General features: G+C 34.3%; 1 protein-coding gene across 3 annotated transcripts in view; it reads right to left on the bottom strand.

The window, feature by feature from the left end:
- Positions 1 to 378: 378 nt before the first annotated feature.
- Positions 379 to 19,545, bottom strand: part of GRB14 (growth factor receptor bound protein 14) — a 112,643-nt gene continuing 93,476 nt past the window's right edge. For 2 of the 3 annotated variants that reach the window (XM_016152476.2, XM_016152477.2), the window contains 8 exons: positions 16,889 to 16,999; positions 16,600 to 16,695; positions 10,731 to 10,811; positions 5,940 to 6,056; positions 5,777 to 5,849; positions 5,552 to 5,639; positions 3,260 to 3,353; positions 379 to 1,986 (listed from right to left, as the gene is read on the bottom strand). In XM_016152476.2, coding sequence (XP_016007962.2) covers positions 1,840 to 1,986; positions 3,260 to 3,353; positions 5,552 to 5,639; positions 5,777 to 5,849; positions 5,940 to 6,056; positions 10,731 to 10,811; positions 16,600 to 16,695; positions 16,889 to 16,999 — 807 coding nt within the window. In that variant the 3' untranslated portion in view covers positions 379 to 1,839. The remainder of the gene's footprint in view (positions 1,987 to 3,259; positions 3,354 to 5,551; positions 5,640 to 5,776; positions 5,850 to 5,939; positions 6,057 to 10,730; positions 10,812 to 16,599; positions 16,696 to 16,888; positions 17,000 to 19,545) is intronic. The other variant, XM_036236836.1, reaches the window with a different exon arrangement.

Raw genomic sequence — 19,545 nt, 5'->3', positions numbered from 1 at the left:
TGTTTACTTCTTGCTTCTCCATTTAGAGATCTTATGTAACTTCCAAGCCTCCTTAGACACCAGATTGATATCTTATAACATCAGATTTATGTTCTAAGTTTCAGTGTTTTAAAAAGTAGGTTTGTATCAGCTAAAAATAAATTGAATCATTTTAAAATGCCATGAATAATTCTTTTTCAGTAATAATTGATTTAATTAGCATTTTATATTTTTAGATGCTGTCATCAAAAATGTGTAGCTTTTATTTAAAAGTAAAGTGTGTAGTTTTAAAATATTGTTTTAAAACGTTCCAACAATGTTGTTAAAAGGGTGAATTAGAGAATATGGGTAATATTTTGTATTGTTTTAATGTTTATTTAATATTTTGTCTCTCTTGCCTTTTTTTTTAGTTATGATAAATACCTTTCCCATAAAAAGTGGGAAAAACAGAATCACAGATTCCCAACAGAAACCTCCCAGATGATCTCAGAGAGGTGAAAAGAGAGGTTAGTGTCTTATGTTTCCAAAATCATTTACTTCCATATTAATGTTGCCTAGGTAAGGAACTGAAAACAAGGTAGGTAAAAAGAGCATGAATTTACCTGTTAGAATCTTAATAGATTTTGCAACTTTGATTTTACTCATTTTGATAGGGTTAACGATCTAGTAGCACAGTAAGACTCTAAGGAGCCTTCATAAAGTTACAACATGGGGGCAAATATGAAATACTAAGCTGATAATGTAACACAGCCATAGATTATGTGCCACAAGAAAGCATAAGCAAATTATATAAATCTCCTCTATAGTTTGATCATTTTCTTAAAAACAGTCATGTACCACATAACAACAATAGTACACATATATGACGATGGTCCCATAAATTTATAATTGAGCTCTAAAATTGCAATCACCTACTGGCATCGTAGCTGTCATTAATGTCATAGCAAATTGCATTACCCATTGTGCTACAACTGCCTATAGTATTAGTATTGTAACACACTGTACAGGCTTGTAGCCTAGGAGCAATAGGCTATATCCTATAGCCTCACTGTATAGTAGGCTATACCATCTAGGTTTGTGTAAGTGCACACTATGATGTTTGCATGATGAAATTGTCTTACGTCACATTTCTCAGAATGCACCACCATCATTAAGAGACCTGTGACTATAGATAATTCTAGTAAATCATTAAATGAAAAAAAAATGCAATGAAAAATGTGTCACTACTAGATGCAACACCAGTATAAATATTATAGTATAATCAATAATTTAATAAGTCATCCTGAAAAAAACCAAAATATTTCAAATTAATTTTAAGTTGCTCCTTTAAACCATGATTTGATTTTAATGTTATAATAAACTCAAAAAATGTATAATTCAAAATAGTTTTTAGTTTTACTAACAGGTCGTGGGTAGCTTCCTTTAACTGATTACTTGAGTTTTTATTATTCTTAGGTTACAAAAACATAGTGTAATTTAAATTCAGTCCTCAAATAATTCATTCTGAACCCCAATTTCCCCCCATATTTTGTAGTTAAGAATTCTCATGCTGGCATATAATAAGGACAGGAAGATGTTTAAAATATGCACATTCAAAGAAAATGACATAGTAATGTAAAATCACACAAGAACACACCAAATTATTTTTTTCTGAGATTTAATTTTAACTAATGAATTTTAAATGATGAATGTAATATCAATCCAATTCTTTGCTTATTTGCAATGCACAAACTATTTTTTCTAACTTTGAGGTGAAACAGATTCTTTTCATCATGGCAATACTTTCACCGTTATTTATGATCTTTTATCTTTCCTTGAGTCTTTTTTCTTCAACACTTTAACAAGTCATTTCTAGTGTGGCTAAAGTGCAATTTTAGCACAATAATGTTTCAATTTGCAAGGAAGAACACCCTTATTAAGTTGATAAAACTCCACCAGCTGGATTAGATCCGTGAACCTTGTGTGGCCATCATCCAAGGTGTGGAACATTTCACCGTCATCTTCCACCTATAAGAGAAAAAATAAGGAACTGGTAGGAAGGGCAAAATATCCAGAACGATCATATTCTATTGCATACTGGGTCTTTACATACCAAAATTGACAAGTTATTAAAACTAAAGGACAGCGAAAAGAATGGCAGGGTATGTCTACTTCGCTATTGTCATTCCACTTTGCATTTAAAAGAAACAGCATCTGATCCCAGGCTAAGCAATGTGGCTCTACTTTGCCTATAATTCTCACAATGTTTTGTAATTAGAACAGTATGACTATTTTGAGTCAATATACAGTGAGAAATCTGCACTATTCATTGTAAAAGTAAATGAAAGGTTTTAATGCTCCCATTTACAGACATTTCCATTTCTAAATGTTATCTCCCTAACAGACTAACTTAGTATATTAAAAATAAATATTCACATAATTTATGTCAGCAAATTGATTCTGAAGCAATCAAACATTATGTTAATGGAATGATAGTTGTCTTTTTTCTTTTTTTGTCAGTGAGATATTCTGGCATTAAGCAATTCATACTTGCCAGGGAAATTATTTGCATAATCAGTGAAGTAGGGAAGATACTTCATACAGACTTTGGGTAATTCCAAAAAGAGCCTATTCAAAAGAAAACGCTAGCAATTTAGCAATCTCATATAATACTTTCCCAAAAGTAGACTGAACCTCTATTTCACACTATCTAGTTCCAATAGATAGATCACATGCACGCGCGCGCGCACACACACACACACACACACACACACACACACACACGTAGCAGAAACAACAAAAATCCCCAAACAAGTTGTGAGATCCAAAAGCAGAATTACAAAAAAAATTTTAAATTTGCTTAGAATAGTTTAAATGATATTCAGTTCTGCAGCACCTGTGTATCTATCCACAATGATTAAAAACAAAACTATGAAAACAAAAAAAAAAAATTCTTGCGACAAGAAAGAAGAAAGGGCTTTAAAATAAAGGGCTTTTAAAGAATCACTAGTAGAATTCAGGAAAAAGAATCTTTAGTGGCCTTTTAACAACAGGTGGCATGAGGTCTATACAAATATTGTTAAATCGTATTTCCTGAGAAAAAGAAAATTTAATTTTTACAATTCCTGTATCTCTTATATTAATTCAGACTCATAAAACCATTTCTGCCAAACTTAACTCTAGTCAAAGCACAAACTCCCAAATTATATTTAATAAAAGAACTAAAGAAAACTAAAGTTTCCAGAAGCTTATGCATTAAGATCATCTCTAATATAAGAATGTGAAATCACAAAATACTTACTGGTATAATTTGAAAATGCTTTATTTTTTGTGCGTGACTCATTGACAGTACGAAAGTTTTAGGGTTACTCTGACTATCCCGTACCAAGAAAACTCTAAGGAAAGAGAAAGAATTGTAATGTTTCTACATCTATTCATGGTTTTCATAGACATACAGCATATAACAAATCCAAAAAGTATAAAAATAAACATAGCCATAGTTTTCCTTTGCTGTGCATTTAATGATGGGATTATCCAACATGGTAAACTCTATGGTTCAACACTATCTTACACTATAAAACCGTCATCAGTGCTAATTTAATTTTAATAGGATAAATATACAGCTCATTTGTCAGATTGTTTGCTCACAATAACCAATAAAATGCTATGCTGGCATCAATAATTAGCGCTGTGTCCTTTTTCCACTGGGAAATTGGGTATTCACATGTAACTGTTTTGTACAGAGAATGGGTCATTAGCATATTGTTATTTTAACTTCTGGGTCATGTTAGGCCCTGAAAGAGAATATTATTTTGAATGAAATCATTTTTTAATCACCTCTTCTACACCGAATATCCTTTTTTCTTTTGTTTCTGGTTCCTACTATTACATGCACAACAGCAAGTGAGAAATGAATATATTTTTTAAAAAAATCAAAGCTGCAATCATTTATTAAATGTTTGAGTAAACTGTTTTAAGTAAAAGAAATACCCAAACAACCTATATTTCAACCTTGAAGAATGCAGCAGATGGTCTCTATAATGTCAGGCTAGAAAAGCAAGACATGGCTTAATGGTGTAAGAGGAAAATGCTGCCAGACATATACTCTTATTTATTGGCAATGTAGTGCAAAAGCAGCTTTGTATTAATTGTTGGGAAACAGACTGTGCGAACAGTCTCTACTGGTGACTCCAATACTAATTTCACTGTGCCTGGGCAAAGCGGCAGCCAAATTTGAGCCATCACAGATGTCTGATGAGATTATCCATTTCATTTATGCTATGTGAGATTCCAACATGACATCACTGGGAGATGGGACAAAAGGAAGTTTCACTGGTAAATCAAGCTGTAATTCTCTCCCCATTCCCAAGTAAATCACCACTACCACCTAGTGGACTATTTGGCATCATCACATCTTTCCAAAGGCAAAGTAAAAAATAAAAATTTTAATGAAAAAAATTTTTAAATTATCATTCTTTATGTAATGATTTCATTCAATTTACAAAAACTGGACACAGCAATAAGGGAAATTAAAAACCCCCAAAACATTTTAACAGTTCTTTGTGGTTTCTTTTTTTGGTCTTATCAGATTGTAATTCTGCTGATTATTCAAATTTATATCTATAAAGACTGTGCTCCACACAGAGAAGCATATTAAAATCTTTTCTTATTTACAACCTAGTGAAATTCTGACTTGTTATTAATAATATTGCATGTGAAGATGCATTTTATCCAAATGTCAATATTAAATCACCTTGAAATCTTGTCATCATCGTAGGTCAACCAATCCCTGAAGACATAAGATTCTGTCACCCCTTAAATTGACACTGGTTTCACTTCTCATCCAAACCTCAATACAACCTTCTTAATATGTATTGCATTTGGGAAGAGAATTAAACCAATGTTATAGGAAGTATCTAAAATACTGAGAACTTTAAGAAAAAGAAAATTCTCTAGATTATAAATCATTCATAATACATTTTATATGTATTTCTCCTACATCTTTCATGGCACCTCACTAATAAGATAAAGGAGAAACAGTCAAGTATTCTTTTCATAGTATTCTTTTTATATTGCTTGAAGCTGTTAAAGTTTAAAGAAAAACAGGATATAATCAGAAAGAAAAAATATATAAAACAAATGGTCTAAATATATAAGAAACAGCTTTTTACTTAACATGCCCTGCATCAAACTTTACAAAAATATAACATATGACATCATCACACAAACCATACTTTGTAATTATATTAACTATCGTCTCAAATCAAAATGTTGATACCTGAGACCAAGTTAAGCTTTTTCCACATCGAGTAAAATCTAAGATGCTAATATTGGCAGAGTGAGTAATATTAGTGATGACTGGTTAATAGCAGAGCATCCTATTCAGTTATCTGTTAATTTATGCACAAAAACTAAGCATACATTATGAAATAGGTATTTTACAGATATTGCTAGGATACACTGACAAGCTTCCTTATAGAACAAAGTTACTTCTAGTTTAATAAACCAAAGTCAAAACTCTTTGTGTTTTTGAATCAGTAATTACTGGCTATAGAAGAAATCAAAATCACTACTATTCAAAATTCAAACTTACCCATCCACAAGTCCTTGCTGAATAATCAATCGTTGAGCTTCATCTCTAGAAATTTTGTGGTGAAACCATGGTTGGGACCGGTGGATAGCTGAAGAAATGAATAGAGGAAATGAAGTTTTACATGAAATTATCACAATTACACAACTTTCCACCATAACCCCTCAGTGACTAGACCTAAATGGCCACATATCCACCCCTTCGAGCACAGTGAAGATGCAGACATACCCAGGCTGGTGGCAGAGCTCTGTGAAGAGGCAGTGGGGCTACCGTGATTGCCCAGGCGTAAGCATCCTTTTTTCTGCATGAGGAAGGGAAAACGGATTTAAACTTTTTAGGTGAAACAAACTCAAATCATAAATACTTGTGAAGAATATGAACCTATTTGTACCCTCCAAGCGAGTCCTTCTTCAACTGCAACTGAAAGGGCTTCTGTGGGGTTTTCTATAACTCTGCTTTTCTGGCCTGAGAAGTCCATTGCTACCAGCGAATTCTCTGATATACTTCTCTGGAAAAACAAAAAACAAAACAACTCTTTTTTAACCATGAAAATATATTTAAAGTTATATTTCAGTGCTTTGCTGGCAATATGTTTCTATTCTATGACGTGATTCCAAAGGTGGCTAACAGGAAATCAAAAAATTAAAAATATATATGTAAGATAAAATGGTGCTATAAAATATTCTGGTTAAATAAGATATATAGCTATTAGTTAAGCTCACTGAATAAAGGGATTAAAAGCTTTCAAGATAAGTATGCCTTTCTCCTAAATCAGCCCCCTCTTCATATTCTCCAGTAAAATGGGAAAATGCCAATTCAGAAAGAAATTTTTAGTTCTGCCTGAGGTAAAAAGATACATTACTTCTGAACTCATCTCCCTATTATGCTTTGAGATTTATCAATTACCATTTAAGTGTTAAATCTATCTCCTTATGAAGCAGCTATTTATTAAGATTCAAAATACACTAACGCTATAACAAATTGACTTAATAATTACTTCTTTAGAAAGAAACAGAACTCACTTTATAAAAGAACTACAGTATGTATTTTAAGAGTTTATCACCTCAACCTTCATCTTACTTAGAAAATAAAATTTAGTGAAATAATTCAGATAACTTCACATTATTAAAATTTCTATGATTTAATATGTAGACATTTTTCCTTCTTGTAAGGATGAACATGGCAAAGTGAGATCTGCAAAAATAAGTCAATGACCAAAGAAGAACTGATCTAAAAGGAAGACATCTTTAAACAAACAATTTAAAACAAATATTTTTTTTGCCAATTACCTTTTGTATTCATATTATCTAATGTGAAAATAAAATATCCAATACCGGGACTTTAGATTTACTTTTTATTCGTTTAGGGCTCTACCTCATAACAATCTTTTTAAAGGTATGCCATCCCAAGTCATGCATCTTAAAAAAAAGACAACTGTCAAAATCTCCAGTCAAGAGTGTCACTCAATTTTTAAGGATCGAAACTCTCCAAAAGAAAAAAAATATTCGAAACCAACAAGGACAATGTTTCACAGTTATTCTCCACTCATTAATAGAGGAGCAAAACAAAAACCAAAGGTCTAATGGTAAAGGAGGAGCCAGAGTGCATCTGGAGACTTGTGGCTTACGATCACTTATATCTCCCCACATGGATTCAACCACACCTAACTTGGTCTAACAGAATACAGCCACATGTGTGTTTGAAATAAAATGTCCATACACAAAAACTGGGGGGCTCATTTATCACTGCATCACACATGGTACTTCATTAGCATTTGTTATTTCTTCTTCAAAGCATGCTGCAGTGGTCCACAATTTTATTTAGTTTCATCTTTATTTCTGGAGATCCGGCGTGCAATCTTTCATATGTTACAGGAGACTTTATAACTGACAGCTGCTCTTTTCAGACAGATGCTGTCTCTGTAATCTCTATTTGCTGTCACACCGTACTTTGCCCTTCTCACCCCATGATCTTCTGTGCTGGACTGTGGACCAGTCGGATATACTTTTGCTTTGCCGACATTAATGTAAAGCCTCTACCTGCCCGAACCACAGAGTAACTAATCTCAATCATAATGATAGCTTTATCCTTATAATATCTCTACTTCACATGCCAAGATGGGCTCTGTAACTGTAAAGTCTAGATAACATAAAAATACTGTTAGGAAAGAAAAATAAATGTAACCAGTTGTTTTTATCCTTTTTTCTCCCCCTTAATATGATAGACTGAATGCAAAACAAGATCCCATGTTCCGTAAGTACTTGACATAAGTAAGGAGTTTACAATACAAATAAGTATTTTTATTTGCTACATTAACAACACTAGAGTAATACACAGGAAAACAGCAAATATTTTCCACTGAATGGCAGGTGGTGGATGAAAAATTAATAGTTTACCTTTGGTGGACAAAGAAATGGAAGTGAAGCAAAATCGGACTTGAACTCAAAAGGTCATTTTCAGCTCAATTTCTTTCACACAGAAAAGCAGTGTTGATAACATTCAGAATCAGTGTGTTTTTCAAATATTTGTCCCTTTTCTAGCTTTCTTTTGGTGGGATAAACAGGGCAAGCCCTAAGAAAGGGCCCATGATTTTAAGGGCATCCCTCTTTTTTTAAGAAAGAAGCAGCCTGAGTACACCTTGGATTATCCAGGCCACACTGAAATCAGATCCAGTCACTCTTAATGGAATAAATGTTTTTCAGGAAGTTTAGCTAGGTGGCAACTAGTAGCCATATACTCTCTGTCACCCCATTTAAAATATTGAAATAAACCTACAGCACAGTCCTTAGCAAGAGGACACATAATTTCCTCAGATACTGTTCTCTCATCTGCTTTATATAGGGCCACAGGACATCAAAGATGTAATTGATTCTAGATATTATGCAACTGTTTCCTGTATTTTACACTGCAGGACACCAGTGACTCTACTAAAGTCACACAGACAGCATATAGTAAAAGAACCTTAGACTCTATCTAGGGTTCTTTCATATACCACAATAGTGAGGGATACAGGGAAGAAACTGTAGTTTGGAATGTCTAGCACAGGCTCAAAAGTGAGGAAGAATAAGAACTTGCATAGACTCGTTTTTCCTATCTCCTCATTCCAGCTGGGGCCATGTTAACAGATGCTCCTTTCAGTGAATCCACTGTTTGCCCTAAAAATGACCAACGATATTTGGCTTCCTTAAATATCTGCTCATGATTCTTCTTTCAAAGGCTGATAGGGTTGCCTATTATGTGCTATATATATGATGTTCATTATGGTATGAGAATTTTTTTTTCTCATTTCCCTTCTCCAAATGTATCCTGAAGAAGTTAAGATGATAATATTGTTCCTTTAAAAATATAACTAAAATATACTAAGTTTTCTGTGCTGCTCACTGAAAACAGTGCCTGGATGAAAATCAGCAAGGGTAGGTGAGGGGCACTGGTCCATTATAGAGGTTACCAATAATCTAGAAAAGTACAATTCTCTATATAGACATCAAAGTAAAGGTAAATACTTTCCCAAACTTCTTAGTTTCCTTCATGGAAATGAAAGAGAGTGGAGACAAAATTATCAAATGCTATTCTCTGATCTTGACAACTGCCATACAACCAACAACTGACAGGTCCTCACCACACAGGCACCTAAAGCCTTCCTCCTTCGATCCTGATTTCCAACCAGATTCACTCAAAGACTGTCTTTTCTTATACATGGTGCTGAACAAGGAAAGCTACACTAACCCAACTGTCATATGCATACTGACCGACGGTACGACTGCTTTCAACAGAAGCACCTAAGGATAATACCATAGCTGCATGCCAATGACATTGATGAGAGTAGAAAGTACTTTATGACAATTTTTCCTATGACAATTTCCTATTGTTTAGACACTAAACAATACCGGTTTCCAAATGCATGGCTGCTATTAACATGCTCAGTCTAATAATTTTAGACTCTAACAGAAATTTAAAATGATTTAGAAAAGAATCAAGATAATAAAATTTAAATATACATAACAATTATCTGACAAATTATACAAATACTCACCTGAAAGTAACTGTTTTCATAAAAATTCATTACACTGCTGTTTCTTATTTTAGGGCTTGAAAGTAATATGATACAAAGATGAAAAGTTACTCTTCCATAACTAACAGTTAAACCAACATAACTACAGAATTGGAGTCCTTTCTCCATATTAGTCTATCAGGCTTCATAATCAACATTATTTCATGCCTCATTCCTACAACTGAGCATTTCACCTGCTACATTTCATGTAGGGAAATTCACCTTACTTGGTCACAGACGTGAGGAGCGGAATTTTAACCTAAGTGGAAATGCAGCACATTAGCTGATTTGTAACACAGGTACATATATATGAATTCCTAATATACTCAATATTAAGAAGCAAAAGCAAAAATAGTAGAACATAACTTTAAGTTAAGAAATAAATGTCTTGTGTTAATGCATGGAAAATTAAAATCAAGTACTAAAGAAGGGAAAAGATGTGTGTGTCTGTGTGTGTCTGCAAATAAATACCGAAGTTGCATTCAGTTTAAATCTGAGAAGTGGTGTGAGACTTAATGTAATGCATGACCTATATTTTTGTTGGCAGTTTTTGGGTTTCCTGGAGAGCAGTTTGCTTTTCAAGGACCTGGAACTTAAAAAAATTTATTGTTAAAAAGCCAATGCAAAAGAGCTCACATGTGTATAACGCAGCTTTTAAAATTCAAAACTACTGTCATCTTTATATTCGGCTACGACAATCCCAGAATTAATATTAAATTAAATACATAAGCCCACAATCAAAATCAATAATTAAGAAAACATCTACAATCCCACAGACACTATTCTATAAATTATCTTGAGATCTAATCCTCAAATGTACTGAGACAGAATGATTCATGTAATTCTTTCAAATATTTTTTTAAAAATTTTAACATATAGACATCTATTTTAATTGAATACATCATGTACACTCTACTGCTGTGCTTTTTATCACATAGGCTTCAATCATATAAAATCCAAGAATTGGAAATTCAATATAACATTATAGTAGATGGTGCCAAAGAGAAACTTTTCTTGGCCAAAAGGAAAGAAAGTAACTACATTATAATGCCTATTTAGAATGCAATGTACTTGCAAATTAATATAATACGACTATAAAATAAAACATAGGTTCAAAAATTTGGTCCTTACCATGGGTGATATACTCTGAGAACTGTAGCCACTTCTACCTTGATAAGGATGCATGTAATTCTGGTACAGCTGCATGCCATACTGCAGAATAGAAAAAAAACACATTTTCCACCATGTTTACTACACAATTTATGAAAATCGATACTTTTGTTAATTATACATCATCAGTATAAGAAATGAAAATTTATAAACGTTCCTTAAAACAAATAAGCACCAAAATTTTGAAAAGTAAACTTTTAGTGCATTAGAATGATACATTTAAAAAGACAATGTTGTTTACTTGAACTCACACTTAAGGTCTAGCTCACCAGTATAAAAATCTGGAACTAACACTTATACTCATTATTCTTAGCACTAATAGCACCAAAACTATATGGCATGATATAACACCTAGTGATATAAAGCTCACTTGGGAAGGATGGCAGGCTTTATGGTACAAAGAGTATGCAAACCCTATATACATCCTAAGCAAAACCAGGTAAAATTCACCATAATTCATTGTCTTTGTCAATAAATCCATAAGCTTGGCCCTGTATTAAAGATTCTTGGCATTGTATTATCCTCTGGTAAAATACTCTTATGGCACTGTTCACTATTTGGCTTTAAAATCAGTGAACTCATAATGATGGGGAATTAGGCTGATTTCAGACAAAGGGTCACAAAATATAAGGTAAAGGACAGTAGATAAGAAATGCCGAGACTTTACTTTCGGAACGTAGCATAGTAAGACTTGGGCTGCTAGGCTACAACTGGAAAATGGGTGTAGATTATAATACTGGATTATTAGTTTGAGAAACATTAAGAATGCCAATTGCCATGACCAAATTTATCTTGGAGGAGTCCCCACCTGAAACTAGAAGATAACCCCCTTAGACTGAAGTCACTTTGTTTAAAAAAAAAAAAAGAAAGGGAAAGAGAAAGGAAAAGAAGAAACCAACGGGACAGACAGGCTTTCTGTCCACCCTTTTTGACTATAGTTCATAATTCTCTCCATTTCATAGAGTCATAACCATAGAATCCAATCATACTCTCAGGGTAAATGTCATTTAAATATTCCAACAGAGCTGTTTCTCTACTAAAGACTATTTCCTTGAAAGCAATTCTAGCAAAGTGGATATATTTGGTAATTAGGTAGAGGAGGGGGCAAGGAGAGTCACTATTTTCAAGATTTTGCTTTTAACATAAATACAAACATACTCATTTAAAATTCTCTATATTGACTTCTTTATCCAATTATTTCCTAACTTCTAAAAATTATTTTTAACCTAAGATTTGATCGACATTAATGAGACCTAATAAAATTTATTTTAAATCAACTCTTAGCCTGCAACAATTCTGGAAAGACAGAGTGCCTAAATTCCCAGTCGAGTTCATTTTGGAGACTATACAATAACCTCCAACCAACACTTTCACAAGGAACATGCTGCTTGTCCACCTTTTATTTATCTGCAATGAAAAGCCTGCTACGAACTAATAAGACTGTTTTCTTCAAAGATGTATTGTCCCTGGTACCTGTGGTGTTAGGTAGTTGCTTCTGTACTGTTGGAGGTATTTAACTCTGGCTGAGGGGTAGGGCATGGGTCACCTTAACATTTCCCTGCCCCTATGGAGGGGCAGATAAGGGACCAAAATATGTTAGAGTGTAGCTAGCAGAGTTTTAATTAAAGGAAAGGAAAAGAGACAATGTAACGAGGGCAGTGTACATGGGTAAAGCCCTTTTCTAAGTCTCAGATTTTCTATGATTCTATATGTAACTGGAATTTCTCCAACAAAAACAGAGGTATCTCCATCTAATATTAAATAAAGAGTTTTTATATGTATTTGAAAATGAAAAGGAAACAAACATAAAACAAGAAACCAAATTTTTGGGGAAAGCTATTTCTAATTAGTATATAATGAAAACAAGAGGGACACTTCTGGTCTAGCCAACATGACATAGACTAGTTTCTCCTTGTCCACTAAGTAGAGCAGGTCCTCGAATGACATCATTTTGTTATAACATTGATGAGAAAGAAAAAATTGATTCCTGGCTGGGCCCACTGTCTGCATAGAGTTCACACATTCTCCCCATGTCTGTGTGGTTTTTCTTGAGGTAGCCCTGTTTTCTCCCACATCCCAAAGCTGTGCACGTGAGGTGATGGGCATGTCTACAATGTCCCAGGCTGAGCGACTGTGGGTGTATGAGAGCATCCTGCAATGGAAGGGTGTCCTGTCCAGAGGGGTGCCCACCTTATGCCCTGAGCTTCTGGGATACACTCCGGCCACCCTCAAGCCTGAACTAAAATAAGTGCGTTGGGAAAGAATTCTTTTACTCGTTTTTATTAATCTTTCTTAAATGTATGTATAATTTACACTTATTGTGATATTTAGTATTAGAAGTATTTTGGGTCTTCATTTTTAAGTTTGATTATTTTTTTGTGACCAGAAATATGCCACGGAACTTAACTCTTGTTTTTATCTCTTACCTTAAGGTAAAATGAGTTTTGTTATACCTCGTTTCACTTAAACTTGCAGTTTTCAAGAACCTATCAACAATGCTAAGTGAGGATTTACTGTGCAATGATAAACTCTGGAACTAACATCATAGATAACCAAAAAAAAAAAAAAATCAAGAGCTACCTCTAACACCAGGTGAGCCAGTTGGACCAGCCAGGGAGATCAAACAAGTGTCCCACCAACAAGAAAGTGCCAGGGGAAACCAACTCAGTTCCCTATTAGAGTGCCTCGAATGTGTCTATGCTGGCGAGCCCAGGCTTCCTGTATCTGGATATTTTAAAGTGTCAAACAGATCATATCACTTTGCTGTTTGAAACCCTTTGGTGGCTTCTCAGGATAAAGGTCCTCACTGATGCTTATCTCCTTCTCCAGCTTCATCTGGAAAAGTCCTGTCATAATTGAAACAAATAGGGAATGCCAATATAGTAGCATAATAATGGCCCCATAGACATCCACACCTAAATCTCAGGAACCTATGACCATGTTAAACAATGTGGTAAAAGGTAATTAGGTTACAGACAGAATTAAAGGTGTTAACCAGGTGACCTTGAAATAAGGTGGTCATTATCCTGGATTATCCAGGTAGATCTAGTGTAATCACAAGAGTCCTTATAAGTGGAAGGAGGAGCCTGAAGAGACAGAATCAGAAATATGGTAGTGTGAAAAGGACTCAGCAGACATTGCTGGTTTTGAGGGCAGAGGAAGCGGCCATGAACCAAAGAATCTGGGCAGCCTCTAAAGGCTACAAAGGGCAAAAAAAAAAAAAAAAAAAAAAAGAATTCTTCCCCAAAACTCTCCAGAAGAGAATGCAGCCCTGTTGACACCTTGTTTTTAGGCCAATTAAGATCTATTTCAAACTTCTGAATTACAGAGCTGTGAGATAATAAATTTGTATTATTCTAAACCACTATTTTGGTGGTGATGTGTTACAGCACCTATACAAAACTAATACAACAGAACATCTTTAAACAGGGCATTTATGACTTGAAAGTGGCTTTGAGAAGAGTCAGATGAGAGAAAAAAGTGAGAAGGAGACAATTTTTCAGAAACTAAGAGCTTGGTTTATGGAAGGATCAAAGAAAGCTTTTAGTATACGTCTTCGATTCTTAGACACACATTTCTTTTCAGATTTTAACAACTATAAATTTGCCTTATAATCTATGGAACCTAATATTCACAGTGGCTTGTCATTTAGGTGGTTCGTCATTGCCTAAAACCAGTGAGATCAAGAAATCGTTAGCATCAAACCATGCAAAAGGGATGTTAATGGCTAGAAAGACAATCCCACAGACATAACAAGGCACTGTCTGTGAAGTTCAGCCTCCCCAAAGTTTTTGATGGCACAGAGCAAAATGCTCTGTGGAAAATATGGGTATCCTTGGGGTGGCTCCATAGCATAGTGGTTAGCATGTCTGTATTACATGCAGAAAGTCCTGGGTTTGTGCCCCAGGTGAAGCCACGGACCATACCCCGCATGCACCAGGTCCCCTGGGTGCTCCAGACCCCAGGTGCATGCCGTGAGCATGTGGGAGGAGATGCCCAACCTTCAGAGATCCAGTTTTTAATGGGAAATGGCAACATCTATAGGTCAGGGGTGGAGGTGGGGAAGGGGGTAATTAAAGAGGGAAAAAAAGAAAAATAAAATATGAGTATCCTTTACTCTGAGATGAAATTGATTCAGAAAAGCCAGACTTAGAGTATGAAGATGTTTTAAAGATATCTCTACTAATTTATTTCGCATCTATATCTTCCTACATATACTTATATATCTCTGTGTGTATACACAAAATTGATAAATAATGAAAGTCTAGGTCTATAGGTGTAAATAAATCTAAACTATTTAAATGAAAATAAAAATTATAAGTGATATGAAAGCATATCATAATTTTATTGGCATGATTCTAGTTACACTCAAAAAAAAAAAATAACAGAATATCCTGGTAAAAGCAGTGCTGTGTTGGGGTCACTGAAAGACTGAGCACAGGTAGTGAGTGCTTCTGTGTTGGCTGTCTGACTTTGAGGTCAAGTTGGAAGAGAGGAAGACATGGTTGGATGCATCTCCTCTACCAACCCAGCCTAATTTCCAGAGTTCTGATGAAAGGGGAGGAAAAAAACAGAGGTCCCGAGGTATTTTCCCTACTGTATTCACAATAGTCAAAAGGTAGAAACAACCCAAACATCCATCAACAGATAAACAAATTGTTTATTTAACATACATATACATGTAAGAGGATATTACTCAGTCATAAAAAGGAATTAAGTACTACTGACTTATGCTAGAATGTGGATGAACCATAAAACATTATGCCAAGTGAAAGAAGCCAGACATAAAAGGTCACCTATTATATGATTTCATTTCAATGAAATATCCAAATAGGTAAATTCAGAGAGAAAATAAGACTGGTAGTTTTCCGGAGCTGAGAGTAACTACTTCATGGGCACAGTTTCCTTCTGAGGTGAAAAAAATGTTTTCTAGCTAGATACAGTTGGTAATTGAACAACATTTTAAATGTACTAAATGTTACCGAATTGTTCACATTAAAGATAGCCAATTTGGTTAATTTTATGTTATGTGAACTTCACCTCAATTTTAAAAAACTTAAAAATTAGAACACTCTTCCAAACTGTTATGACAACTAATCTGATTCTGATTATTCTGCCCTTCTTCAAAAGGAAATGGTTGATAATTTTTATAATCCTAAATTTAAAGTTGTGTTAAATTTACTAGCATCCAATTTCGAAAATAAATGTTTTCCATATATTCTGGAAGAAATCAGTGTTGTGTCTTTCTTCCTTAATTACCTTTAGAACATTCTTACTCTTCACAAAATGCTTACCAAGAAATTATGCTTATGAAAGCTAAAATATCTACTTAGCACAAAGGCAGATGCTTTAATATTAGTAAACGTTATATAATAATTTGAGTTATACTTAAACTAGAAAGCAATTTATAACACATCAATGAGACATAAAACAACTGCACTAAATATATCCAGGTGGGTACATTTTAAAATGTACTTCGTATTGGATTGATGGCAATGTTTTTAAGACATAGACTAAGTCGTCTACAGAAGTGTCAGTTATACTGACTATATATGTAATATTCTTACAAAAAAAAAATCAGAACATTTTAAAAAACAAAATAACTTACTCCACACACAAAGATAAATGTACTAGGTTATTCCACTTGGCTCTGCAAATGTTTATCTTTTAGATAAAATAAAATACACACATTGGATGGTGGTTATTCTTCCTCTTACTCACCTACCCATATAGATTAATAGTGAGCCCTTGTGTTTTGAAATACAACTATTTTCAAACCTTGATGGTATTGCCAGTATTTAACAGAAATGCACAACTGCAGTGAGATTACCTTTAGCAATCTAATCGCGGTCACCCAGCACGTCCTACTCTGCTCTTCTTCTGCACAGAGCATTTTCAGGTCTCGGGGCCCTCGCGCTTTGTTAGGCTAGAAGGCCACAGCACATTGTTTATCGTTAATGCATATCTTGAAGGTAACACCTGTTGAAATAAAAGCCACTAAAATTCTCCCATATATGTAAGAGAAAACTGTCTCTTTTTAAAAGAAATTAAAAGAAACTCAAGCTTACCTAAAAGGCTGAGGCTTGCTTTATTCATCTATCAAAATATTAAGCCTGTACCTTAAAGCAGAATCCATAGTTAGCTGGTGCTCCATGTTTTTTTTTGCCTGCCAGTGACACATAAATATCACTATTGCCAAAATCGCTGAAAAACTGCAAATGCCGTGGTTCCTTAAAAAGAAAATGTAAGCGAGTGTTGAAATAGGTATATATTTTGTACTATCTCTTTTGTATTTCTTTTACATTACATAACTTGTACCTTGGCAAAAATTATTCCAAATAATGTCACAGAAACAAAAGGGAAGAAAAACTAAGTCACCATTACTTTAAATAACCAGGACTTTGATACAATATTATTTACTTTGAGAAGTGGCAACTTGTTTATAATTTAACTTCTAGTATACCAAAATGTACACCTTCCTATTCTAAACTTATTCCCTTTAACTACCATTTCAAGGATTCTGAGGGAGAAAAGATAGTCAGAATGGCTTTTGAAAATGTTTTCCTTGTCTGGGTTTCAAATAATGGTGGTTCAATAAAGGAAGGAAGGTGGATTTAAGCTTCCACAGCAGTTAGAGAAGAAAAAGGAGAAACAGGATGATTCCTACTTCACTCAGAAACAACCATTCCTCACATCTGTGTACTGCCTAACACACCACGGCAAGCAGTGAGATAGGCAGCATGACTATCTTCCTTTACAAAAAGAAGGAAGCCTGTACCAATAAGTTCAGGGAAATTACATGGCAGTGGGGTGTGTCTGATTTTTAAGGCAAAGTAGAATCGTGAACAGCTATTTCTTCTCTAGGAAATCCATGAGATTTAGAACTGGCCATGGGAAATCACTGGGTCATATTATTCTGTGGTAGGTTAATAACTTGGAGAAATACTTAATTCCAGGGTTGAATGTATAATCAAAACTGACCAAAATACATTTGTTCTTTAAAACCTTGCTACTAGTAGTGTGGTCCTTGTCCAGCATCACCCAGAAGCTTATTAGAAATGCCAAATCTCAAGGCCCACCCCACACCTAGTGAATCAAAATCTGCATTTTACCAAGCTCCCATGCACTGAAATTTGAGAAGCAGTGTGGAAAGAAGGAAGGAGGGAGGGAGGGAGGGAGGGAGGGAAGGAGGGAGGAAAAAAGGAAGGAAGGAAGGAAGGAAGGAAGGAAGGAAGGAAGGAAGGAAGGAAGGAAGGAAGGAAGGAAGGGATAGATATAAACAACATTCAGAAACTTGAGTAACCCATTCAAATTCAAATCCAGAGAAATTTCAGTCATTTACCGGCAGGCTACTCTGTCCCTGACAACTGGTAGAGTGAGAATTTCTATGTATGTCACTGTTTTTGTGTGTGTCAATGTTCTTAGGCATTCTGATGTAATGATTAAATATAGTTCCCAACTCCATGAAAGAATAAGACAGAAAACAAAATTGCTAAAAGAGACCCTGGCTAGGGCCCATAGAATAAGGGAGGAAGAAAGAGAAAGATCCTTTTTTTTGGCATGGCCTTTAAAACTTCATTCCTTGATAGAAAGTGATTTGCTACTAAAAATTTCTGAATTCTATCAAGATGGAATAAAACCAACCATGTCCATTGATACTGTAGAAATCAATATAACTGAGTCATTTAAATTTCAAACAAAAGGTGGCTCAAGAAACACTGGAAGGCCACAGAGGTATGATGTTTCCTCTCTTGATTGCTTTTTGATTTATTACTGCAGATATGTTGAGGCTTATGACACTATAAGTGTACAAGGCTACAAGTTGGTATGTTTAGCAACAGTTATGCAAATATATGTTTATATCAGGGGGTAGATGGAGAAGAGGGTACTTAGATGTCTCTGTAAATGTTAAGTCACAGCCACATCTCAAAGGCTTGCAGCAATGGTTATCTAATTTCCATGCAGCCTACACCTTTAGAAAGTAAAATAAATTGAGACCCTTCTCAGAGGAAAACAAAACAAAACAACAACAACAACAAAAAAAAATTTAAAAAACAGGAAATGGTCTCCTTGTCAGGTAGAAATGTCAGTATTAGACATTATTAGATAATCTACATAATTTGTATAGGTTATAATTCTTAAGGTTATCTAATACCTCAAATTACTTTTTGAGGAGAAGTTAAAATCATTCTCATGCATAAACTACTAAACATGAGCTCATTAGATACAGGCTAAAATAAAAAGAATATTATGTACTGATGTACAGCAAAATAAGACCCTGTGTTGAAAAGATGTAAGGTCTGGATTGAATAGAGATTTGATGCTTAGAATTTTGCCTCGCCAAAGAGATGACCATTGCATAGATAAAAGCATGGATCTACTAGGAGGAAAAAGAGTTGTGCTGTATAATGGGTGGAGGGGGAAGTAAAATAGAACAGGCAGTTGGTTTTAATAAGAAACCTATTGAAGAAGCAAGAATTTAGGAATTAAAGAGACAATATCATATTCTCCAGTGAAGAATCACTGAAAAAACAGTGAGATAAGCATGATTACTGAATTTAGAAGCTACTTTTCTCTAACTTTAAAAGCAAAACAATGATCCAGAACACATTTGCTCAAAAAAACACTTCATATATAACTTAATATTCTAGGAACATTGGGAAAAAATTAAGTTCATTAAAGTGGTCACATAAAAAGCCTAAAATATTAAGTATGAAAATGAGTAATTATTCAACCTAACAATATGATATAAAAATTGAAAACTATATTAAATGTT

This window comes from Rousettus aegyptiacus, unplaced genomic scaffold, assembly GCF_014176215.1.
Source record: "Rousettus aegyptiacus isolate mRouAeg1 unplaced genomic scaffold, mRouAeg1.p scaffold_m13_p_2, whole genome shotgun sequence".
NCBI classification, from domain to species: Eukaryota; Metazoa; Chordata; class Mammalia; order Chiroptera; family Pteropodidae; genus Rousettus; species Rousettus aegyptiacus.
The sequence above is the reverse complement of the archived record's forward strand: the minus strand, read 5'-3'. Positions and strand labels throughout refer to the sequence as shown.